The 26,038-nt window shown below is 44.7% G+C and overlaps 1 protein-coding gene across 2 annotated transcripts; it reads left to right on the top strand.

The window, feature by feature from the left end:
• The first annotated feature begins 388 nt into the window (after positions 1-388).
• Positions 389-24,118, top strand: NR1D2 (nuclear receptor subfamily 1 group D member 2). 2 transcript variants are annotated; one of them, XM_080338590.1, is made up of 8 exons: positions 389-616; positions 3,935-4,195; positions 6,156-6,244; positions 7,185-7,329; positions 8,885-9,501; positions 13,078-13,263; positions 17,112-17,322; positions 21,283-24,118. In XM_080338590.1, exons 1-8 carry the CDS (start codon positions 601-603, stop codon positions 21,477-21,479), a joined length of 1,722 nt encoding a protein of 573 aa, XP_080194716.1. In that variant the 5' UTR covers positions 389-600; the 3' UTR covers positions 21,480-24,118. The 2 variants fall into 2 exon arrangements, with proteins under 2 accessions (XP_080194716.1, XP_080194715.1); XM_080338589.1 differs by lacking the exons at positions 389-616; positions 21,283-24,118 and adding an exon at positions 17,549-17,882 and having other exon boundaries at positions 3,723-4,195.
• Positions 24,119-26,038: the final 1,920 nt, after the last annotated feature.

The raw sequence follows: 26,038 nt of genomic DNA, 5'->3' as shown, positions 1-26,038 counted from the left end.
TTGCAGCAGCGGTGCGGCCCGGCTGGTGCAGAAGACTTCAGCGGGGCTCCCCGCTCCGCAACGGGGGCGACGCCGCGGCGGGGTGGTGGTGGTCTCCGCGCACCCCCCCGTTGCATGCAGGTCCCGCCGCCCCTGCCCGCCCGGTGCGAGCCTCGTCCCCGCCGCAGTGCCCGGGCCGCGGCAATCCCCGCCGCCGCAGTGCCCCCGCCGCCCGCACGCGCCCGCCGCACGTGAGCGCTGCCGCCCGCGGCCCGGGCGGCGCGGAAAGTGTGTCACTGGGTGAGGGGGGCGGGCGGGGGCGGGGCGGCCCGGCGGGGCGGGGCGGGCGGCCGGCGGTGCCGCACTCTGCGCGGCTCACCGATCGCTTTTGTTGTAAAGGGGAGGGCGCCGCGGCGGGGACGGGCAGCCGCTCCTCTGACAGGCGACAGCGCGGTCGCCTCCCGCCCGCCGGCTGCATGTAAGGCTGCGGCGGGGGACGGAGCTGGGGAGACACTGACTGACCGAGCGGAGCCGTGCCGAGCACAGCCGAGCCCAGCCGTGCCGGGCCCGGCGGAGCCCAGCGCGGCGCCGCCGCCCCTGCCCCTGCGGGAGGAGGCCGCCATGGAAGTCAGCGCGGGTAAGTAAAGGGGCAGCAGTTGCGGGTTGGGGGGCTCTGCGGGGTCGTCCCGGCGGGGCGGGCGGGCCGGGGGAGTCACAGGCGGGGACCAGCCGGGGCGCAGTGGAGCGGGGGAGCGCGGCGGGCGGTGGCGCCGCCCGGCCCCGACCCCGCTGGTGGCCGGGACGGCCGCGCGCTGCCTCACATGGACCCGCCGGGCGAGCCATGTGCGCCCTGTGTTTACGTTCCGCGCGGCGTGCCCGCTCATTGGCCGCGCGGGGCGGTGACGCGCGGATTGCATAATAGTGCTGGGGCGGCGGCGCGGGGCGGCTGGCGGCGCGGACACGTGAGGCGGGCGGGCGGCCGCTGTTTTGGTGACCTACATTCGGGGCGGCGGCGGAGGGGCGTGCCGGGGATACGTGGGGCCGGGCGCCGCTGCGGCGCCGGCGGCTCCGCCCCCGCGGCGCCCGGCCCCGCCCCTGCCGTGCGAGTCCGCGGTGGAGCGCGGGAGGAGCGGGCGGTCGTTGGCGCGGTGCTTTGGGGGGGGGGGGGGGGGTGGGGGTGGCGCTGCGGCGGGGGCGCGGGGCCCGCACGCGCACGGCCGTGTGCGGCTGCGGCGGTTGCTGCCCGCGCGCCCCGCACGTGGACCGGCCCGGTGCGCGGGGGCGGCGTTGTGTAACGGAGGCGGCGGCGGGGGCAGGGCCGGGCAGGGCCCCGCGCCGCGTGACGGCGGCGAAAGGCGAAGCGGCCCCGGCCCCGCCGGGCGACCGGCTTTCCTTCTTTGTTAACCAAGAGAATAAATGGCGGCGAGGGTGCCGGCCGGGGGGAGCCCCTGCTGCACCCTCGGTACCGGGGCGGAACGGTTAACGGCTCCCCCAGGTCGCCTCCTCCGCGCATCTGCATCGTTACAACTTTACGCGTCCCCGTGGAAATGAAACAGCCGCAGGTGGCAGGGCCGCCCCGGTGGCCCCCGCTTAGGTAAATCCCCACCAGATAGGACCTCGGGAACCTCGCACCTCTGGCTGCCTGACGTGCCTCTGCAGCAGCTCGGTGTAGCCAGAAGGACTCATTCTGCTACCCCATACCGGGTTCCTGGAGCAAAGCCCCATTAGTTGGTAGGTGCTGGGCTGCCCTCTCGGTCGGGGTCCCAGTCTGCGGGGTACCAGTGTGCATGCAGGGATCGCTCTGTCAGTGGTCTCCGTTTCGAGTTGTTGCCCTGTGCAGTGTGTTGGATTCAACTTTTAACTGCTGATCAAACAAAACCACTGTTTATAAGGGAAATGTAATTTCTAAAATAACAAAAATATTTGGAAAGTTGACTGCAACACAGACAAGGCTGCCAAGCTCTCTAGGGCATGGGAGCAGCCCAACTATCTGGGGCTTCTCAGGTTTTCAAAACACAGGGGGTAGAAAAACGCTATATGGGTTAAAAAAGCCCCATACTTCTTCGGTGCTCCCGTATGACATTGGTGTTACCCTTGAGGGAAAAGAACATGTCTTTTTATGAGGCAGGGTTCGAAGATAGCGGGCGAGGTGGTGGCGTGGAGGACCGTGGAGTTCTCTGCGGTGGCTGTGTTTACGTGCCCTGCCCTGCCCCTTGCAGATAAGGATGGCGCCTGCTGAGAAACCCGGTGCTTCCCTTGGAGCAGGTGGACTGCGAGCTTTGACCTGGCACCTGGCAGAGGCACGTGGAGTGCCAGGGAACAGCGGGACCTTGGTCACATAGGTGGTGTCCTACACGGGCACGGGTGTTTGGCAGCATCTTTTTCTCATGTCGTTGCGGGACTATGTGTCCTTTGCAACCCTCCTTTCTCCAAAAACCTGATCCTGGATGCGTGCTATGCTGCGTGGAGGATTTACTAGGAAAAAAAGATCTGTGTAGGAATGACTGCTCTGATGGGTTATAGGGGCACCAGTGACCCGCAATATGAGAAGCAGTCTGTGTAGAACATGCATTGCGTGACTGCTTGGTCTGGCTTTGGCTCTGCTGGGGTCTCCTCAGCTACACACTCTTCAGGGTGTTGGTGGTGATTTCCTCAGTAGAAAAAATTAAATGTTAAAGAGGAAACAGGCTAGTAAAGCTGCTGCAAAAGTGCCAAGAGGACCATTACAACTTATAAATGTAATGAAAATGTGTAAGTAAGAATTTGTACCTGCAAGAAGTGATATTTCCAGAGTTGTATATCACCACTGCCCAATAGGTGTAGCATCCTTTATCTGTGAGGAGATGATGCCTGATGTAAGGGGCTGCAGCCCCAACCTGCCATTCCAAATCACTTGGTCAAGGACTCTACAGGCACCAATGCTTTTTTCCTCCAAAGGAAGCCAGTGCATGGCCATTTTAAAGTTCTTAGTTCTTGCTGTTGTGTGGCGTTCCTTGCTGCAATGCCCTGAGTTGTCTGTGAAGAGACTCTACAGAGCAATACAGCCTAAAACAGAGAAGATGCTGAGTGTAATTTTTTTAAACAGTTGCGTGGCTTTTGCTATTGAAATTTTTGCGTGAAATATCAGATGTTTTTATATTGACTTTTGAAGTGCTGAGTCTTGGAGACAAACTCAAATAAAGTGAAAACAATTTCTCTTGCCTACAAGCAAGAAAAAGCAGCCTGTGAAAAGCCAGAACTGCTCCCAGGTCTGCTGAAGGACAAAAAGCTGTTTCATCTGAAGGATTCTCAAGTGTGTCAGATTGTGAGACATGGCAGGACAGAGACTGTTTGCACACCGCAGCCTGGTGGATGGAGGTTAGCTTCTGCTAGAAACGCTACAAAGGCTTGCAGTCAGACAAATGGCATTCAGTAGGCTAACCAGGCTGCAGCGCTATTTCTTTCCCTTGCCCTCTTCCCTTCTGCATCATGGGCACCTCCCAGCCCTTCCTTTCTGTGTCTCTGGCACGTAGCCTGCATGAAGTCTTTCTCTCTGCCCTATTTCGGTCCCTAACCTCGCTTGTTTGCATTCCAGCTTCACAGCACTGTAAGATCCTGTCTTAGCTCTGGCTCCAGACAAACTCTGCTCAGAGAGCGGCCAGGGAAACCCTCCCTGGGCTGCCCTGTGTCCTCTCCCTGCTGTCCCATCCTGCCAGCAGCATGGCTTGTTGCTCCATCTTCTGATTCTGACAGGAGGAGGTTGATAAGACAGGAGAAGGGGATGGCGCGGATTGGGAGGTCAGCTGTTGAAACGAATGGAGAAAAGCAAGCAGGAGGGAGAGAAAGGAGTGCGCCCGGGGACACGTGATGGCTGGGTCTGGTGGTGCTGGGTCACGGCATGGCTCACATGGCAGCGGTGCATGTCTGCTTGTTATGTCACTATGTGCTGCCTTTTTTTTTTTTTTTCTTGCCTTAGGGGGTGTGATAGCTTACATCAGCTCTTCAAGCTCGGCATCTAGCCCAGCCTCATGTCACAGCGAGAGCTCAGACAGCGGTTTCCAGTCATCCTCCTCGCCTGTACCATCTTCTCCGAACAGCTCCTCCTCGGAAAGCAGCTGCAATGGACGGAGCAACGAGGGCTCTGACGGGGCACCAAAAAGCGATCGGCTGGAGGAGACAGTTAAAACAAACCAATCGAGTGTTGCTGGTTTGACAAAAGGCCATAATGGAGTCACAAGTATGTTTGGTGCCGGGACCTGAAACCATGTTTTTTGCCTTATATATTACAACCTGTTACGTTACAACCAGATCCTCTGTGTGGCTTACTGTGAAGGCACATAACAAAGCCTCCAGTTTTATCTTTTTGCGTTATATGTATGGTAATACATCTGGTATTACCATACAAATGCTAACAGATGGAGATCCCATTGCTGCTAACTTGAAACAATCCAAAAATACAGTCCATAAGTACAGTCCAGGTTCAGATTTTATCTAGCGAAAACTGATCTTAATAAAAATCAAACACTTGGTTAAAAAGATTCAATGAAGAAAAGTTAAAACTAATCAGAAATTGGTTGCAGGAGTACTTACGGAGCTGTTTTGCAAATCTAGTTAATCTGTTTTTTCATACTTCTGCCCCTTCACCTTCCCTCCTCCCAAGTTTCTTTGGGGAGCAAAATAAATAAATTACCAAACATATTATATTTGCATAGCTACATCTGAGACCTTTATCTTTTTTATTCCAAGTTGTAATTTGTGGATGTGAAAGAAACAAAGTGCTCAAAGCTGGAACTAAAGGATAGCCTTTTAAAATGCATGTAACAACCTAGCTCCAGCTATTTGCTTCACACTTTTTTTGGTAATCGGAGAAGGTCAAGGACAAAGAATTATATTTGAACCGTTTTGGAAGGGCAGGAATCAAACTGAGTACTGGAATGAGTGTTTCAACAAATGCCCAGCTGGAATTTAGACTAGTCTTTTGAAGCCTGAATTATTGGCAGAATTGTTTTATGATTTGGAATTGTTATGAAGCTAAAATAATTAGCTAACAGTTCTGTGTTAAAAGTATTTTTTTTAAGTGTTCCTACCCTAAGTTCTTACTACCTAAGTTCTTACTAAGAACCTTTGCTTCCTCTTAAAGCTAGCAACTAGGTTTTTGATGTCAGGGCAGAGGTTTCTGAAAATGAAGCCTGTTGTAAACTGTTGAGATGTGTAGATAAATAGATAACATTTTTAGCTCAGTACTAGCTATGCTTTAAAAAAAATGTAGTTTGGTTCTATTTCAAAATCTTAAAAAAAAAAAAAGTTCCTTTTTACAAGTGAAACCCCAATGTCAAATTACTTTTCTGGTAGAATATTGTTCTGTGGGAGCGTTTCCAGCTGTCTCTGTTGCTCACTGTTACGGTAACTTCATGGTTACTGAAGTTGCTGGTAAAGTTCCCATTGGCTTCAGTGAAACTGATGTTCGACCAGCACTTACGACTTGAAAAGAAAATCTTTATTGACAAGCTGAAATAAAGAAGATGGGGAAAAACTTAGAAAACCCAAACCATGAGCATATTTACAGGGCTGAAAAGGTATTTTCAAGTTCAAGTGTGCAAGCATCCCATTCTGTATGTGCTGTCTAATGAGTAGCCTTTATATTTGTAGATGTGGCAGAGTTGCCAGTCCTAAATTTTTATCAAATAGGTAGAGTGTATGGCCTGTTTACAATATATAATAAAATGAAGTGTCCTTTAATATTTCTATTTTTAAGAAATGATGTTTGTTCTCTGTTCAGGGAACTGTAGCCTTTATATGGGCTTACTTGTCCCAGTGGAAAAACAGATTGAGCCCAAACTGTGGTGGCCTAGTTAACTAAATGGTCCTTTTAAAAGTACATAAATGTAAGCAGACTTTATTTTCCTACAGTTGAGTACAATGCTACTGTTACTGAAAGTCCAGTGAATACGTGCTTTCTCCTTGTTCTCTTGAGTGCTTCCTGTTTGTCTTTTTTCCCCCTCCCTTATACTGGTACCTTCTGAACTGTTTAGGGTTTTTGTACATTCTTGTTGTCTGATCCTCTGCTGTAGTTTTTTTGTTGTATGTTGAACTGACCTGACCTATTTTGCTTTTAGTCCAGGTTTTAAAAGCTGGAAAGATACTCCTGCATTTGGCATTAGTTTTCTATATCCTTGACTGTTCTGTTCTGATTCTAGAGTTTAATGGCATGGTTCTTCTTTGCAAAGTCTGTGGAGATGTCGCTTCAGGATTTCATTATGGTGTTCATGCCTGTGAGGGCTGCAAGGTGAGCTATGTTTCTGCTCACCTTTATTCTGGTGAAATGCTCAAGTTCTCCCCATAGGGGAAAAGGGGTGATACTGCTGAAAAAGTATCGGTATTCTTCTCTGTTAAGTCTGAGAAATTTCAAACAGTGCATTAAGTTGTAGGAAAAGGCGAACACTTGGCAATACACAGCATTTTCCAAACTCTGCAGTACTTGCTGTTCTTGCTGCTTGTCCAGTCCTGCCTGACCTGGAGTGCACGGCAGGGAGGAAGAACAGGAGAGAGAGGTGGTAAGGACCATGTCACGCAAGACATGTGAATGTTAATTGCATTAAGAGATAGTGGGTGTGTGGTGTTACCTGGGCTGGGACACAGAACAAAACAGCTTTGGAAAAGCAGTTCCTTACCATGGGGAAAGCCCCTGGGTGCTTCCATGTTCACAGATCAGTAGATTTGTATTTTCTGATACTGTAACACTGCAAATGTTCTGTGGAGAAGTTTATCAGCTTAAGGGTTATGTGAAAGAACCATCTTTGAAGGTCATTTGGTGAAACAGGATGATTTTGTTGCCAAACTACAGAGACTGAAGTCAAAAGATCTGATTTTGAATTTTGTCTTTGTACTTGGTGTCATAGGAGATTGAGGGCACGTTTTCTAAACTGTCAATACAGTGATATAGTACTGGAGATACTTTGCTCTGAGGCGCTGACTATGCAGGAACAACTTAAATCTTCTGTAATTAGAAATCAGTACTAGTTTGCTTTATACACAGATACGCATGAAGGGGAAGTAAGTCATGAGGAGTAGCAAGTTCTGTAAAATCACTTGGGGCTGCTGGCTCTGAAGCAGCTCATGAGATGCAGTGAGATTTTTTTGTGCCTGCGGAGAGGTGACTCTTGGCAGGAGTATTCGATGTGTGCTATAATAATAGTTGCGGGGTTTTTTTGTTTCTCTGTTTACAGGGTTTTTTCAGAAGAAGCATTCAGCAAAACATCCAGTATAAGAAGTGCTTGAAGAATAACAACTGCTCTATAATGAGAATGAATAGGAACCGGTGCCAGCAGTGTCGTTTCAAAAAATGCCTGTCTGTTGGGATGTCAAGAGATGGTACGTTCCTCTACTGAGGAGTGATCCTCTGAGAGGCAATCTAAGGGTCTTAATGGCAGAAATCACAGCCAGCCCTATTGTCTGGGACAGTTTCCCTGTCCAAAAGTGTTTAGATCAGCTTCTTCCATGACTCTCCTGAACTGGTAATATAATGCTGGCTGCAGACCTGCTGTCCTGTCTCCGGAGGCTAATGCAGTTGGATGAGCTGCAGTGGTCTGTTGCAAGAAGAGTCTCAATTTGTTGTAATGAGTTAATATTTAGAGGTGTATCCTGCCTGAATCTCTGAACAATACTCTTCTCTCTCTTTTTTTTTTTTTTTTTTTTTTTGTTAATTTTGTTTTGTTACTGTTGCTTTTTGAATGAAAGGGAATTCTGCCCAAGCTGATAGCCTTAGAGTAATCATTACAGAGCCTAAAGAGTTAGGTTTGGGTGTATGGGATGAACATATATCTGCTCCTTTTGTTTTTTTCTTTTCTTGGAGGGAGGGGGAAGGCAAGGAAGAAAGGACAATGTTGAGCTGTGCCTCTGACCACCTTGTTGGCTGTCCTCTCACTGTGACTTTTTAAAAAATATAATACTGAAAGTGTAGTTCATTAGTCAGCTACAACTTACTGTCACAAACCAGAAGTCTTCCTTCTGTTTCACTTTTTAATTTTCTCTGGGTGTTTATTTCACAACAACTAGGAATCTTGGGCTGTTAACAATTTAGTGGGTGGAGTGTTAAAACTTATTTAAAATAATTGTTCCGAGTTCTTGTCGTACATAGGAGTTATTTCATCCCCTAGGCGCTTGCTTGCGCATAAGGTTGCACCTGCTTTAATGAGAGAGATCTAGTTACATTAATGATGGACTACTGCATGAACATAATTACATCAGTCGAAACTGCTTATAAGCCCTTGTAAGGCTGTGGTTGGACAGAATGCTAGAGGCAGTTCTAGATTCCCTAGGACAGGGTCAAAAATTCTGCAGCCACAATGATGCCCATCCCCTTGCCAGCAGAAAATGTCCCTTGTCAAGGCAAAAGTATCAGGAAAATCTGCCAAGGTAAGCTTCATTCAGCATTGATTCTTTTAACTTTTAGCAAGTTGTATAATTGGTCCATGAGGAGCTGTCTTGTAGGACTTATATTCAAATATGGTTTGAATCTTGTTTACGGTCAGCTAATTGTCGGCTCACAGACTTCTACTGATTTAATTGATCCGATCTTAAAGCCTGACACTTATTTAACTAATGTAACTGTGTATATGCCATAACCAGGTTTGTAGCAAAAGGGGAAAAGGCTTTAGAGATTGTGTGCTTTAGAGCTGCTTTCTCTTTGTATGTAAACAGCAGCATACACGTCATATCTCACACCTGTTCTATGCCCAGGAACCTCCTTTACTTCAGTGTTAATAGTCCTGCTGTAGTATTGGTGAGAGCAGCTAAAGTCTTCCCTTAAAGGGCAAGATTTTTGGTTGGAGCGTATATTTTGTGTGTGTGCGTTCTAACACTTTCAGGATTGACTTTTCTTTTTTTTTCTTTCCCTCCCACCACTTTGGTTTCTCCACCTTGGAAGCTGTTCGATTTGGCCGTATTCCCAAACGTGAAAAACAGAGGATGCTGATTGAAATGCAGAGTGCCATGAAAACCATGATGAACAATCAGTTCAGCGGTCACTTACCCAATGAAGCATTAACAGAACATCAAGAGCAAGCATCTCAGGAAGACCTTTCCTCCAAGCCCAAACAAGAGCGGGAAACCATCAAAAGCCCTTCTCCCCTTCCCAGCACTGATATGGCTAAGGAAGAAGTGATTGGTATGGTCACTAGGGCCCACAAAGACACTTTCATGTACAACCAAGAACAGTCTCAAAACCCAGCAGAGATGCTGCAGTCCCAGAGCGGGGAGAGAATGGCAAATAACACTGAGCAGTACATCTTGAGTGGCGAGCACTGTGTTAGTGGGTTTGGTGGCCCTCAGTACCCTGAAGGCGAGCAGCACCTTGGTGGACAGTACAAAGGGAGAAGCACAATGCATTATCCAAGCGGACACGCCATGTGTTTTACAAATGGCCACTGTATGAACTTCACCAGTGGTTATACTCAGCGAGTGTGTGATAGGATCCCAGAAGATGGCTTTTCTTCAAACAAGAATACCACTTACTCTTGCAGCACTGGAGGAAGAATGCATCTGGTATATTGATATCAATTGTTCAATTTGACATAGAGAAAAGGCTTAGTGATGGGTGTGATCCAGCTGTGCCTCTTTAGTCAGTGAAGCTGCACACAATTGGCACGGCTGCTGAAACATAGAAATAGCGACAAAAGTTTGCTAGTGCAAATTGTGATGGAGAATAGTGGCTCAAGTTGTGTGGAGGATTTGAAATCCATACAAGTGATGGAGTTTCTTGGCTCAGTTCTTAGCTGACTGAAAGTAGACTTAAAGAGCACTGGTTGAATAAGGCTAACGGGTTTTTTTAACTGGCTTGACTTAAAAGTGAAGATGGATGTTAGGAGTTTATAAATTCCCTTCTTCATTCAATCCTCTTGCAGACTTCATTTTTAAATAATGTACACACTCAGATATGCTGTATTTTCCTTAAAGGTGTTCAGAGTAGATTTCTGGGGTGAAACCTCAGGGCTAGGATTTTAAGCCTTGCTGTTGTGTTCTAAAATCTCTCTTGCTGGATAAGCTTGGTTTTTTGTTCGTTTGGTTTTGTTTTGTTTTTATGGGGATAGGTTTATTCTGTCACAGGCATTGTAAAATAGAGTGTCAGTGGGACTTGGAGGCTATGCATCCTTTTTCCCCAGAACATCTTCCAATCTGAACCGACGCAGGAGGAAGATGTGCAGCTAAATTGCTTTAGAGAAGTTTCTGAACACACTTCTGGGTACCTTAGCTGACTTTGCTAGAGCGTTTTTTCACTGAATCCTTAACAAGGATGCTTCCTATTTTCTTACATATCTGTTTTGTGGGATTTTTTTGTTACTGTTGTGTTCGGGTTTTTTTGGTTTGTTGTTTTTGTTTTGTTTTGTCTGTTTGTTTGGTTTTTTTCCCTAACAGGCCCCTCCCATTTGCTTTGCACTTGCTGTTTCTCTGCCATTCAAGCAACTGGTTCTGTAAGCCCCTTAAAATAGATTGTCCTTCTCTTTCTTGCTGGAACTGACTGGGATGAGGGAACACAACATCCTCATTCTCATCCTGCGCTTCTGTTGAGAAACGCAAGCCCCTGACCTTTCTGAAGTAACTCAAGCTGCTGGTGTTTTTCGTCCTCCTAGTTTGTAAAGATTCTTCATAGGTTCTCGAAGGTCCCTGAAAGTGTCCACACAGTGAAGGCTGTTGGTTTTGATGCTGAATTTCCTTTTTTGTTGGTTTTTTTTTCCTTTCTTGGCTGTTTTTGTTCATTTTTTTTTCTTGTTTGTTTGTTGGATTTTTTGGTTTTGTGTTTGGTGGAGGTTTTGTATGTGTGTTTGGGGTTTTTTTTTGGGGGGGTGGGGTGGGGGGGGTGGTTTTTGTTGTTTTTTTAGGGGGGTGCGGTTTGGCTACTGCATATGTGGACCATGCTATCCATAGCAGGCTCTGAGCTTAATTGCAGACTCTGGGCACTACACCATGGCAAATAGTAGTCATTCCCAGCCTTTCTTCCTTGCAGGGAAAGTATGTGGAGTCACTGCAACAGCATTATTGGCACTCCCAAGAAGCAGAGGTTAAACCTGTCCATATGGGCAGGCAGGGAATGGTGCTGCCTGCAGAGGCCCAACCAGTCAGTTTGACTTGTGCAGGGCAGCTGCAGGGAGGTCTGACACAGCCAACGATAAGAAAACAAACTCGAATCCAACAGAGAACTGCAGACTTGCCCCCTGCCTTGCCCTACCATGTCCCTGAAACAAATGAGGGTTTTGCCAGAGAACTTAATGAGAGCAGAATCTGACCAAATGAGTCAGTAGCTGTAAGGGAGTGTCATTAGGCTCAGAACCAGTATAGAGACACATGTTCAGGTTTTTTTGGGTTGTTTTTGTTTTTCAATACCCTCACAACCAGAAAAGCAAAACCGATCGTTCCTGAAGAGGTTTCTCCAAAGAGAAGTGGTGACTACACAAGCTGACAACTTCTCCCATAGGAAGGACTCCTGGGTAGAGGTGTCTCAAGAGAGCTTAGACATAGTGCACAGGTGTGGAAAGTGCAGTTTCCCCTCAGGACTGAGTGCCTGGGAGCGGGGGTAGACTACGGTGAGATGAGAAACAGAAGTGCTTTTTGTGTCCAATGCAGAGCTGGATGCTGAAGCAGACATTCTTTATTTTAAGAGAGTGCTGTATTTTGAACAATAGCTGTGTGAACCATTGCAGTATCATGGACAGAGCAGTGGCTAGTTTCTGCCATATTTCTGCGTGTGTGCCTAGACCTTTACTTTTGCAAAAATGTTTTATGATTTTTAGTTTATGTTAAAGGTCCTCCTCTACCCCACAAGTAATCATTTGGTTTTGGGTGTTGTCCTCGGACACACAAAGGGTGTTGTGATTCAGAGCTGAACCAAGAAATCTGTAATTCTTGTCTTTTGGTGAGAGCTTTCTGCATGTTAACTGCCTGATTAGTAACTGATATTTGGGAAAAAGACCCAAACCAGAAATGTATATCTGTCTATGTCCATCTTGTTTTCCCTAGCTGTTGCCAAATACACACATCAACTTATATACTTGTTGAATATATTCTTGTAATGGATCTTAGTAATGAATCTTGACACTGTCTATGCAAAGAACTGCTAGGCAATTATCAGATTCGAGATGCCCTGCAAAAGCATCATTGGTCTGAGGAATTACTAATCTGTTTTACTGTTTCGTGTTTGTTTTGCTGACATTATGTAGGGTTGCACACTGTTTAGTATACTTGTGAGGAATACTTAAAGGTATTCTCATCCTTGATTGATGACAGGTGGAATGAATATTAAAAGGTGTAAACTTCATTAAAATATGTTAATTTTAGAAAGCAGAACTGGAAATATCTCAGAGGGTCTGGTTGGGTTTTTACAGAGGGAATTTATTGGCAGTCAGCCTTGACTGATGCATCTGATCTCATTGTAATGGATTCAGAATTTGCTACAAAAAAATCTCTGAATGTTTATATAAAAGAAAGTCATGAGATGACAAAATGCTGTGAGCAAAATCGGAACACAAGTTCCTTGGTCCTCCTTCAGTGATACAGATAAGCGCAAACATGTACGAGAGGAAGGTTGTCCTGGTAATGAGGGTGTAAACCTTGTGACTCAGGAAACCAAGGCTCATTTCTTTGCTCTGGTGTTGACATCTTTGTCACCTTGACTGAGTCACTTTAGTTGCCTGCAAAACAAGGATATATGAGAATGAATGTAATAGTGGCTGTGAGATTACAATCGATTGATTGTGAAATCATGATTAATTGTGAGATTACAGGGATAATAGAAGAAAGAAATACAGATGCCAGGCATGAGTGACATCAGGGAAGAATAGCATAACCTGGATTTTCTCAAGTCTTTTGCTGTAAGTGATGTTGGTATTTCCAAGGTCAACAAATTTAGAAACAGACTGCTAATGGGTAGCCATGGGCTTTTTATTGTTTGCTTCTTTTAAAGGGAGGGGGAGAAATCTGGTAGCTTTGAGAGCTGACTGAGGAAAAATATTTTTCGTTATTGCAAAGTTTTCTTGAAGAGTAAACCTGCCTCTGTCAAGTATTTGCCAGTATTTGGAATTTTATCTTTAAGAGTTGTTTTTTGTGTGTGTGTCTTGTAAACATCAGGTCTGCCCAATGAGTAAGACTCCCCACGTGGACCCAAACAAGTCTGGCCATGAAGTCTGGGAAGAGTTTTCCCTGAGTTTTACCCCTGCGGTGAAGGAAGTGGTGGAGTTTGCCAAGCGCATCCCAGGTTTCCGAGACCTCTCCCAGCATGACCAAGTTAATCTTCTGAAGGCGGGGACCTTTGAGGTGAGACCACTGTGTGTATAGTGCAGACCTGACAAACTGTGCATCAGTCTGACCCCCTTAAGAACAAAAATAAATAGAACTGGGTTATATTGGGCAAAACCAGCTTGTTTGTGGATGCTGGCTCTGAGCTTTCCTTACGCTGATGGTGTTGAGTGTTTCTGTTCAATCATATCTTGGTAAGCTGGCCCTCTTCCAAGTAGCTCAGAAGTGCTCAGCCCTTTTACCCTTTCCTCTTACCTGGGCATTAATAAATGACTCATGAGGAGTTTCTTGGTTTTGTATAGCAGTAGTTACTTTGATAGCTACCTTTACTTAGCCTGGAGAGAAGTAGGCTGCATTTGGAAGGCTGATTAGTCTGGAAAGCCAGCTATTGACTTAACAGTTTTGTAGAGGAATGTGTTTATCACTCTTTATGTCCTTTGTTCTGCCTCTGTGCTCCCTGCAAAAGCCAGAGCATCCATCCTGCTGGCAACTGGTGGTTGCTGAAGCCTCCATCTCCAAAGCAGTAACACTGATAACTGGTTATTCTGCTGCAGCTCTGTAGATACCATGTACCAGCTTCAGCCTGACTAATCCCACCAGGTCCTTGTGCTTAATTTCACCCACTTAGTGGTGTTAAGTTGGGAACTACATCAGAGAGCTTGGTGCTGTTTTATTAATTAGTGACCTTCACCATGGGACCTTTACTTAAGGTTTTAGTTGCTCTTGCAGACTCTTGTGTCTGCTGGAGACTATGCACATTTTATAAGTATTCAAATGTAAAGTTTAAACATAGAGGGGCAGAGGACCTGAAATCCCAAGTATGCAGTGTTACCATGTTTTGCTGGGGGCGAGGGGTAGAGGGTGGGGGGCAGGTTTGGTGGCGCTTTTGTTCTTGTTTACTCGGTTTACTCTTTCAAAGAGGGAAGCTAGATTTTGTATTTATCTGAACTGGAGGTGTTTCTGGTTTAATATGTTGGGTCTTTTATCTGCATTCATACAGCCCAGTTCTAAAATGGATAATTGTTGGGTTGGAAGGTACAAGTTATACTGGAAGACTTGGTGCCTGGAGCATGTTAGTTTCTTTGTTTCTTCCATCTTGCTGTCATATATTTTTTTGCTGTTACACTTACTCTGGACCATTTAATATTAATCTACAACTCCTATAGTTAAGGGCTGTGTTTTCACTTCTTCAGCTACAGCCTCCTAGTCTTGCTGTTCACATTACACAAAAATGTTGGTTCCTTCCTCTGCAAAGTAGTATACTGTCCAGAGCCCTCAAGGAGGGTGAAAACTCAGACTTGAACTGTTCCTCTGACATAAAGCCAAACCTTTATGCTTTGCAAGTAAAACGTTTTGTCTTGGCCTTTCTTCACCTCAGGCTTTTCTCAAGTCTCATTCGTATGCCTTTTTGCCAGTTAAAAGCACTGCTGATAAAGTATCTATGTCCAGGGGAAATAGTAATAATGTGTGACTGCATGCCTATCCCTGTTCACTTGTTTATAAGAAACATTAATGGTTTCTGTTAGTGAGCTAGTACCTGTAGTTAAGGGGCTATGAGGCATCTTAGCAACGGCAGGGGTGAGGGGGAACCACCAACTAACCAACAACAACAGAAAACACTGCGGGATTAGTGAAATTAAACCATTGCAATAAAGGCAAAAGCGTCTTGAAAGCCTGGTGCATACAAGGTCATTTTTGTCTTCTGGGTAACTAAACTAGGATATTCCAACATCTGCATGTTTAGTAGATGACCTGAGTAAAAGTGCTGCCTCCAAGCCTGTTTTGGCTGCCTTGGACACCAGTGTGTGCCTATCTTGGCACTGTGTTTACCAGCAGCTTGTACACAAGAAGTGCTTGTTTGTTTGGGGGTAAGAAGATGCATGGAGACAATGTTGGTGCAGAAGCAACATGGCTATTTATATTCACACATATATAAGCTAAAAAGGCCTCTTTGAATTGGGAGTACCGGAAAGCTCAGTGTATTGTGGTGGCATTTACATGGCTTTGTATGGGAACCACCTCAGAAACAGCAGTGAGCCTAAAATAAGGAACTCAACTGGATTTGGATAGGTCCTCCCCTATCTCCATAAGCCCTCATTCCAAATGTAGTTGATGGTAGAGCAAAAAGCCCTTTGTATCCATTGAGGTAGTGACTCAAGTCTCTCCACAAACTTGCTTATTTGTGTGCAGGTGATGGGGAATTCTGGCACTTACATGGGTGGTGGTTTTTGAGTGCTTATATTGCTATGGTCAGGTGATAGGATTGGTTAGCTGTATCTTCAGCATGCACAAATAGGAGTCTGGCTTGAAGTGAAACAGGATGAATCAGTCATGTGCTATACCATGGTCTAAACTGTTCCTCTTTGGGTTAGAATGATGACATTGAAACCTGTGGGCGAGGTTGTTGCCTTAATATAAATCAACACAGCCTCATGGGCTTCAGTTTTGAATACCAGCATTCATAGTGGTTACTCATTATTTAAAGTTCTTGTTTCTAAAGCCCAGTTCTGTAATGGGACTGCTATTTTGAACTGGAGAGTTGTTGAGTACCTGGTGGGTCCCTGCTAATGCACAAATTCATCTTTGTCCATCTACTCTTTGTCTTCTTTTGTATTCTGAGGGCTTCTGCACTTATGTTTCTGCCTAGGTTTCTGCATTCTGTAGTTGATGTCATCAAAGGACATATAACCTATGTGATAGAGCTGAATAATATATAGTGCTCATGTGTCCATCAGAATTGCTGCATGTCATTTGGCTGTTTAAATTTAGGAGCAGGTCATGTAATGTGCATGAATTCTCAAACATTTTCAGTTTTTTTGAACTCTCATTTTTTTAAGCTTGCCAAAGGCACTAGTCTTTGCTGAAAACCTGGTGCTACTCTCATCTGTAGTAAACATTAAATTAATGCAGTTATGTAGGGTAAGTGAGAAGACACGACTGTCACACCAAGAGATTACAGGAAGTCTGAAGTTATAACCAGTGCCAGTTGGTTCATTCTCTCCAAGTAAGAAGGCTGTTGTGTGCAACTTAAACCTTGAAAATGTAAATAAGGTTGTTGAACATGAGCAAATGAAACTTTACAAGCCATTCCAGAGGAAAACATTTCACAATACGACTGAGAAAACCACAAGAGAAATTTCAGCCCAGAGGGGTAAGTTCAGTGTATGTCAACTGCTCCAGCCCAGGTGCTTGTACCAAAGGGGTATTCCCAGCTGCAGCTACAGACCAGGTGCCCTGTCAAGCCCTGCTTCCCCAGCCTTTTGAAGACTGTACATGTGGCTCCTTTTCTGCCAGAGCTCATTAGCATTCCTGTGGGAGCATCAATGCGGCATGGTACTTTCCCAAAGAATGCCTAGTGGGCCAGATCATCAGGTGGTGTAAATCAGCATTGTTTCAATGGAGCTACTTTAGTTTATGCCAAGCGAGAATCTGATTCAATACCTTCATTTTGCTTCTCATAAGAGTGGCCAAGAAAACATTTCTTTTACTGTTCTGTATGCCTTTTGCTGTTCAGCAGCTTAAGCAAGTTGTCCTACTGGCATATTTATGAATGGCATTGTCTCTGTGGCTCAGGCTGTCTGAGGCTTAAATTTTAATTTTCCTCCTTTTCATGTGCTATAGCCCCTTCCAAGCATCCAGTTGCTAATTTTTTCACTTGTTTGTTTCTCTCTGACTACTGGGCCAGAGCTTGCACTGTTTTTTACAGCTCAGTAGCATGCTGACAGTTTCTGTATAGAATGCTTGTACAGTGGTTAATGAGACAGTTTGCAATGATGTTAAAAGGTTTAATTTTTTTCTTTGGCTTTTCTAGAAATCCACCTGTATTTATCTGGTTTTGTTGTTCTTTTTTTTTTTTGTTTCACCAGGTTTTAATGGTACGGTTTGCATCTTTGTTTGATGCAAAGGAACGTACCGTCACCTTCCTTAGTGGAAAGAAATATAGTGTGGATGACTTGCATTCAATGGGAGCTGGTGATCTGCTCAACTCAATGTTTGAATTCAGTGAGAAACTAAATGCCCTGCAACTTAGTGATGAGGAAATGAGTTTGTTTACTGCGGTTGTCCTGGTATCTGCTGGTAAGGAAAGCAAGTTAACTTATATCTTTGCGAAATTTTGAATATGCTTCTCTATTAAAAGATTTCTATAAAATGTGTATCTTGTTATTTCACATCTAAGTGCAATTTAGTGGGTTTTAAGCTACTAGCAACCTGTAATGTACTGTTTTACATACCTGCTCTTTCTAATATTTGCCTTTTGAAAAAATGTTGCAACGGGTTTATATTTTCCTGCTACTTTCTGTAGAATGCAAACATACATCTCATAGCTGCCTGCTGGGTGTTCAGAAGCTATTTGCCTGACTCATCTGAGTTTCACAAGACAGCATCAGTGAAATTACTCCTGACTTGCACAGCCTAAGTCCCGGGATAAGGTGGTATTTTTACTTCCAAGTATCGTCATTGAAGTCTATTGTGTATCTTACTTAAGCCTAAATCCAACAGTTTGATCTCTGCCTATGTCAGCAAGAAAACCCTATTCATCTGCATCGTGACTTCTTACCACTGAAGGTCTGCCAATCCACTAACATCTTCACCAGCCTCGTATCTTGTTTCAGTCCCTGGATATACAGAACACCCTGGCCCAGATTCAAAGAAGGATTAAGCACCTACTTCTGTAGTATTATCTAAAGCCTCAAATTAGGCACATTAGCTCTGCATATAATGCCTGGAATACAAGATGCAGAATCCCTGCTTGCTGGGTAAGGAGCAATTTAGAGGTAGCTAGCCGGAATGCTGATAGTGCCCACTTCTTACACAACAAGGCGGCATTTGAGGGCCACTCACTTCCTTAACAAGTGCATCTCTTCCACAAGTGGTGTAGACCCACATCTTTGCCATCATGGAGGGGCACCCCAGGCGTCGTGCTGCATGCACATGAAGCTTCTTGCAAGGTAGCACAGTTCAGTCTGATAGCTTTGTGCATGGCCTAACTGAAATGTGATAGCACAGGAAGGAGCAGCTCTAGCCTCTTCAGTTTGTAAGTAATGGTAACAAGCAGAGGGTGGTACAGAGTTTGCAGGCTTCAAAAGCCAGAAGGATTGGCAGCATGAAGGAACTATGGCTCTGTAGTCTATTAGTGAAAATGTTCAGGTAGTAGAGAGAAATACGAGGGTTTAGTTGCTTTTCCAGACTCTGCTTTACAAGTTTGATCTTTCAAAAAATAAATTGATGAGAACTGTAGACAACCTTTAAGGACTGAGAGACAGGCCTCTTCTCTCCCTGTGCAGTGTCATAACTAGGCTACAGCTGCTCTTCTTGCTTGCTCAGCTGCTGGGCCCTAGAATTTGAGTCTCTGTGCCACCTGTTTTGAATCTAAGTGGCTGTATCTGTTCTGTAAAATGTGCTTCTAGCACAGAGTCAGCTGTTGATAGCTCCTTGTAGAGCTTAGCTTAGGGGTGGTACATCATGTGTATAGCACATGGTGTAAGAGCCGTTCAACAGGACAAGAAGAGGTGTTGAGGCTTCTCGGAGCTGTGGAGGATTTTTCAGATCGTGGCTTTGGGCATTATTACTGTCTTGTGATCTGATGTGTAGTCTGATTGCAACCTTCCTGGACATCCCCACAAAATACTCAGGAGTTTTATAAGGCTTAACTTCATTAGTCTTCTAGCATTTGGGCCCAAACCTGCATTTGTACCGTATTCCAGACACAGTAGTAACCGTGATGGTCACTGTGAGTTCAGCAGTTGTCGAATCACCTTCACTCTGTACCTTGCAACTGAATTGAAATGCCGCAGTTGTTACTTGCACAAGTGAGTGAGCAAGCTTCACGCTTGAGCGGGTACCTAAGAAGACCAGAAGTGCCTCTGACAGAGCTCCTGGGGAAGATGCTCTCACTGCAAGGGCCTTCCAGGAGGAGAAGGTGCCTGTAGAACTGAAGGATTGTGGGCATCTGTTGATTAAACAAATATTGAAAGACAATGAGGAGTGTGACCTAGAGTCACTTCCCATAAGGTGGAGGTGGAAGTCAATTAAAGAAGGAGGAAGAGGGAGGATGATGTGGAGGTGCAGGCAGAGGCAAAAGATGCTGTAACTGGAAGAAGAACTGAAGGTGGAAGAATAATGCCATTAGGACTTCTTCATTTTAGAATGAAAATTACTCAGAAGACTGAAAGGAAGATAGTAGAATAGTCAAGATTCACATCAGTTGCAGAAGCGGAGTGTGTGACTGTTAAATCCTGGTGAAGTGATCCAAAATATAAAATACCATGCTGCATTATTTTAAAATGTTTTTAGAAGACTTTCAGTTGTTCAAATTTTTTTTGTAAAAGTGCACATGGAAAAAAAGAAATGTTCATAAATCTCTAAACAGTGCTAAGGGGAAAAACTCTTGTCAGAAGCATCTCTGCATACCACTGTGTGAATAACCACTCTTAGGATGGATATTTAGAACATGCAGAAAGAAGCAGCAGGCAAAGAATGTGTGTAACTGCACCAACAAAAACTTCTGCTGGTCACTGTGAGTAGACTGAGATGTAGAAGAAAGACTTGGACTGATTGAAGAGGAGAGGCTACAGTAACTCACCCAAGGCACCTGCAAAGCCTGTACTGCAGTCTTCTGCCTTTGGGGGCAAGGCAGTACCACTGCCTCTATACAGAGCTGTTGAGAAACCTCGTCTGGCACACACTGTGCAAATGCCATCCTCCCTGCTCAGGACAGAGCACACCTAAAGGTTTTTGCAAAGGGTGGGGTGAGTGGGATAAGCATAGCAAATGAAGACGGAGAGGCTTCTCTTCTCTTGTGCTGTCTTGGGGAGCAGCTATCAAACCTAATGGACAGTATTCACAGAAGACTGGAATGTGTGCTAATATGCAGTTTGATATTGAAGTTCATAATTGTTAAGAGTCAAATGTTCTGGAACTATCTTTCTAAAGGAACAAGAAAACATTAAGTGCTGCAAGATGGACCCTTAAGTGGTTTATATAACAATTTTTTCTGTAGCAGTGGGGAACTGTAGTGACTAGTCCAGGACTTCCTAGATTCTGTTCACCTGAGAAATCCAACTGAATTGGCACTGACAGCATAAAGAAGGGATTCCCACTCTGACTGTGTGGTCTGACTCAGTGCTACTCAAGAAAGCTGTTGTCATTCTGTGTCCTAGTTCTGCAAAGTGCTGAAGTGCATGTACACATCAAAGCACATTTCTGCTCATGTCTGTCACTTGTGTATGTATGCACCTTGCTGAATTTACATATTGTTTAAGAAGAGAGGCTGCAGCTTGGAAAAAACAGCTACTGTGCATCATTATTAGGTGAGATGTTTTGCTTAAAAATTCATCCTCTTTAGCTGCTTACTTAGGTTCCACGTAAGGACAACAGGCATGTTCTCAAATACAACTCTCTTGAAAGAGATACTTGGGTGTGGGGTGAGTGCAATGTGTGAAAGCATAATAATTTTCTTGACATTGACACTTTTCTTCCTCAGCTGTCAATTTTTGGGTGGATCATGTTTCGTTTTGTAAGTTTTTCTGAATGCACTCAGAAATAGTGCCCAGTTGTGTCAAGGCTTCTATTCTCTTTGTCTGTGAGGATCCCATTGTGCAGATATGAGTGTGACTTGTCCTCAGTGGGGTTTTCTTCTCAAATGTGACCCTCCAGTCCAGCTTCGAGAAATGTTTGAGATTTTTTACTACAGCATGCCCTTGCTTTCCTTGTGTTGAAAGTTGTGATTCAGCAAAATATTCAAGAACGTGCTTCAATCTGTGTTTAAGTGCTGTCACTTCAGTGTGAGATTAATACTTTGCAAAGTTGATGATAAATAACATTTGAGAGACTTTTAGTATATGGGTTTGAAAGTTATGGCATAAGTATTTAATTTTTCTTGTGCTGGTTAATGTAGTGAGTGATTCTTGCAGTGGCTTTATGTTGCAAACTACATCTGCTCAGTCTCTTTTCTTTTTTTCTTGTTTTTTTTCTCCTCTTTCTCTCTCTCTCCCCTCTGCCCCCCTTCTGTGCCCTCCCCATCCCCCTTCTCTTTAGATCGCTCCGGAATAGAAAATGTCAATTCTGTGGAGGCACTTCAGGAAACTCTAATCCGTGCATTAAGGACCTTAATAATGAAAAATCACCCAAATGAAGCCTCTATTTTCACGAAACTTCTTTTGAAATTACCTGATTTGCGTTCCTTAAACAACATGCACTCTGAAGAACTGTTGGCCTTTAAAGTTCACCCATAGGCCTTTAGGTCTCATTTGTACTTGGACTTGCCTCGTGTTAAACTGTTTTGTGCTAAAATACATATTTATACAGTTGTACCACTTATTGGAGGGTTCACAGACTGAGCAGTTGATAGCTGTCCCATACCCATGCAATAACGCTTCAGCAGGTGCTTTCAGCTAACGGCAGCACAGCATCCAGAGTCCTCCAAGACATCAGCCTCAGCTGTGCTTCACTTCTGCAGAAGAGGTTGCGATCAACCTGAGTAAATATGGACGGTTCTATTGCTTAAAGAAAAGAACCACGACTGCCCTCTTACGTAAACTGAATGCAAAGTAGCTGTATATGCGCATATGGAGCATGGAATGGGATGGGAACAATCCTGCGCTGATAGGAAAATGGAAGAGCTGATTTAATTGGTCTTTCACGTATCTAGTAGATTTATGTCTGTGTCTCTTGATAAGTCACTCATGGTTTCACTGTTGTTATTCCATTAAACCCGATGGAATGATTTCAGCCTGCACCAACTCTTCACTGAGCGTGTGTTCATGCCATGTGTATATATAATATAAATAGTTAAGTAATGAGTGTTTATGGCTATATAAAGTACAGAGTTGTGTGTATATATGTGTATGTATATAAATAGTTCTATACATAAAGTATACATATAATTTCTTCACAATATTTTAAACTGTGAAGGAATTTAAACTTACAACAGAAGGTGATCTATGGAAAGAACCAAATAGATGCACTTTGCATATTGCTGAACTAATTATCTGAGCATTTCTAATTTTTAGAAAACATCAAATTTGCATTAATATGCTGTGTTTGTTAATTTAAAAAACAAAAACCAACAAAAATAATCACAACTGAGTGGCACCAAGGGGACAGAGTCAGTTTCAACTTCCAGAATAGGTTTGTAGAGTATCTCAAGTGGAGAGGGTTAGTTATGGCACTAATGAGATTGATTGTCCATTGCCACTGAGGTTCTTGCATTCTGATAAAGGTTAAAGAAGCACCAGATGCTCTTCAAAAACTTAAGCACAGCCAGAAAGAAACTATTGGATGAGTAACAGCATCTATAAGAAAAAAAAAAAATGGGAAAAAATATATCCATGGTTGCGTTTGGGTGTATGTGTGTTCTGTGACCATTTATTTCTTGCAATACATCATTTTGCTGCTTCATTGCTAAATGAGATTCCCCATGTCTTTTCACGATGTGGGCTTTGTGGTTCCCATGCCTGTTCTTCTGGAGCTCTCCATTGATATGTGTGTGTGTGTGTGTGTACGCGTGCAGAGAAGGTGCACTGGATGGTCTGGATTTTTTTCTTAAAAAAACACCACAAAAACCAAACAAACAAATGGGACTTTATTTGTTTATGCCAGTAGCAAATAACAAAGCAGATCCTCAAGGCTTAAGCTTCTGCTGCTTTTCCATCTAGGAAAGCAGCTCTCTCTGGGTTTTCTCCATTTGTAGCAGGACCTGGCACCAGAAAAGAGAGATTAAAAAAAGTCAAAGCAGTTGTGTTAATTAGTAATGTTTATGTTTTGCTAATGTGGGAAGAAGATTCTCCATTACCCTTGTGTTGATTTAACTTACCTTAGCACTCTGGGTCTCTGGTGTTTGGTAACACTACTCTGCAGAGGAAGAGCCGTCTCCGTTTGTTACTGTCTAGATGTACGTGGTGGGTGAGGCCAGGAGCCAGAAAGCCACCAGGCTGCAGAGCTTCTCCCTGCGCAGGAGCAGCTCTTGCCCAGCAGTGCATTGGTGGTCGCCCTGATCCCGGCTGCGGAGCTGAGGCAGAGGAGAAGGTTGCACCCCACCATGGCGTCGGGTCACCTGTGGGCTGGGGGTCTCCTCTGGGTAGGTGGTGAGGAGTGCTGGCCTGGGGCCGAGAGCAGGAGGGGGCAGGTGCTTGAGTAAGATCTGGGGAAAATTTGGTTTTAGCCCCAGCAGAGGAGCAGGAGCGCCCACCCTTTCCTTGCTCTGCAGCTGCTGCAGGCAGAGCTGTCCTCATGCTTCAAGCTACTTTAACCACTGGATAATGGCCCCTTAATACGTACAGGTTTTTCTATCCAATGTGCTATTGGAGCATGTTGTCCTAATTTCTCTTAACAGTCTGCATCCTACCAGTATTATTTGTTTGAGAGCTTCACTGAATTATGCATTGAACCATCCGGCCTTTAGAAAGGACACAATCACATGTTTTGTATTATTTAGGAGCTGAAATGACTTTTGTAGACCCCATTTCAAATGTGGAAAATACAGTTAATCCTTGGTTCTTTTGAGAGGGAAGGAGGTTTCTTACAGAGATTGCCACCCTACAGCTGTCTTTTGTTGTGTTCTGTTTAGGTTTTTTTTCTTAAAACTGTATTATTAAGCCTTTAGGAATGTATAACCAGGACTGAGTAATTACCGCTTATTAAATTTTTAGTTAGATGGACCATATATGCCTATAGATAGAGTATTCTAACTTGTGCAATTCCACTTGAAATAATCTTCCTGTACATAATGGAAAAACTCATCTAACAGAAAAAAAAAGTCCCAAACAGATTGACAGAAGAAAAAAGTTGATTACGGTTCGAAAGTGACCCACATATTACAAACCTTAGCTGGATTCTTAGAAGAAAATCTAAACTCATCGTGTTAGCTGTGTATTGTGAGCTCTTCTTTTACTGTGTCACTGGTTATACACTTGTTAAACGCTGAGATAATAGACTTCATGCCAGGCATTTGAGTACTGTAGATTGGGTCATTGCTGAGAGATTAATGTACTGTATGACTTAAAATGAAATTTTTATTCTTGATTTTATTCTTGATTTTGTTCTTGTTTTAAAAGATTAAATATGGGCATTATGTCAGCAAGCTAAACTGTGTGTCTGTGTTCTTTGTGTTTTCCTGGATGAAATCTAGAAGGGAGGACAGCACATGGAGATGAGCAAAGCAGAAGTGGTGGATGAGAACATCAGCTGCTGGAAGGTCCCCGGGGGCTGCTCTGGTGCAGGGTGGCTGGGAGCTGCATCTCGGCCAGCCTGTGATACTGGTCTGTCTTGCCAGGTGGTTGGATGGGCTTTTCTGATGGACTTCGTTTCCTACAGTTAATGGATGTTTTTGGGTAGTGTCACTGAAACAGGTAGTTATTTTAAACACCTTCATTGCTTTCAGGAATATAACTTTCTAACTGTAAAAAGGGTCTGGTTTAGTTTTTGGTAAAGACAGGCTTAAAGCTAGGTTGTAAGAGAGGTAGATGGAAAATGGCATATGAAGGGCAAAGATCTGTTTGATTTTTCCAGCTTGCTTAGCTAGTTTGAAGTGTTTACTGTTCAGAAGATAAGAAAAGCTGCTCCAGGAAATGTTGTCTCTATCGGTGTTTAAAAAAAAACACCCCAAAACCCGAAATTAAAACAGAAACAAAACTACGACTGCCAGCACTGGAAAAAATAACACAAAAGTGCTTGCTTTTTTCTTGGCGTGTGTTCTCTGGTGGCATGTTTGCATAACACTTCCTTTGTTGCCACCAAGCCTGAGCCCCTGTGAGCAGGGCCATGAGCCACAGAGGTCCCAGGGCCAGGAGAACCTTAGGAGAAGTTCTTTCTAGCTTTCAGCAGGGTGCTCTGGATGAGCAATGAGTGATTTTTCCCTGTTTGGCTGCAAGAGCCTTACCATAGCAAATGGGGAGGGTGAGAGGAGTGCTTCCCAGTAAAAACACATTCCTCTCTCTCCTGCTCTCATTTTGGCAAGGTGCTCTGGGGATGGGGACATGAAGCACTTGTGCTTCAGTGAACGTGCCTGCAGCAGCCTGCCCCATCTCTGTGCTCACTCCATGGGGAAACGGTGAATGTCACAAGGAAAACAAAGGTGTGTGAGTGTTGCTGTGTGAAAGTATGAACTGATGAGGGTGTGGGCAGCCAGCTCCCTCCTGCCCTGGCTTGTGACCCATGGGCTGCGTGTTGGGTGGGAGGGAATCAGCATTTGAACTAAACCGCAGAGCACTTTGATTACAGAAATAGTGCGTACAAGGAAATAATTGGCACTTCCTTTTCTTAGATGAGTACAGTGAGGAGCTGCCAGAGCCTTCAGCAGCAAAAGCTTTTTTTTTCTTTTTTAAGGTTGAAGATTATAGCAGGGAGGGAAGAACATCCAAGTATGAGGAGAGCCTGGAGACACCCACCTGTGACAGCCGCCTGAGCTGCAATGGGCAGCTTGGAAAAAACACTGTGGAGGCTGTTCTTCATAGGCAGGAAAGTTGGTCAAGGACACAGCCGCATTGCCAGTGAGAGAGAGGAGCTGGGCAAGCATGCGTGGAGGCTGCATGTTCTTGAGTATCAGGAACAAACAGGTCCATCCACACCAACAAAGCTTCCCTCCATGCAGACACTTCTCTGCTGTGTCAGGCCTCTTCACAGGGCAGTTTATACTTGGTGCAGATGTAACACCCTAGCAGTTCTGTTGTAAGGCAGAGCTTGCAATGATGGGGGCCGAACTCTGTTGTCTCCTATAGCTATAGAAACAAATAGCTCCTGCATGGCCTGAGTCCCCAAGGCAGGCAGGTTGTCCAGGATGGCTTCTCCTGTGCCT

The sequence above is a fragment of the Nesoenas mayeri genome (assembly GCF_963082525.1).
Source record: "Nesoenas mayeri genome assembly, chromosome: 2".
NCBI classification, from domain to species: Eukaryota; Metazoa; Chordata; class Aves; order Columbiformes; family Columbidae; genus Nesoenas; species Nesoenas mayeri.
Note: the sequence above shows the minus strand (reverse complement) of the source record. Positions and strands in the feature narration are given on the sequence as shown.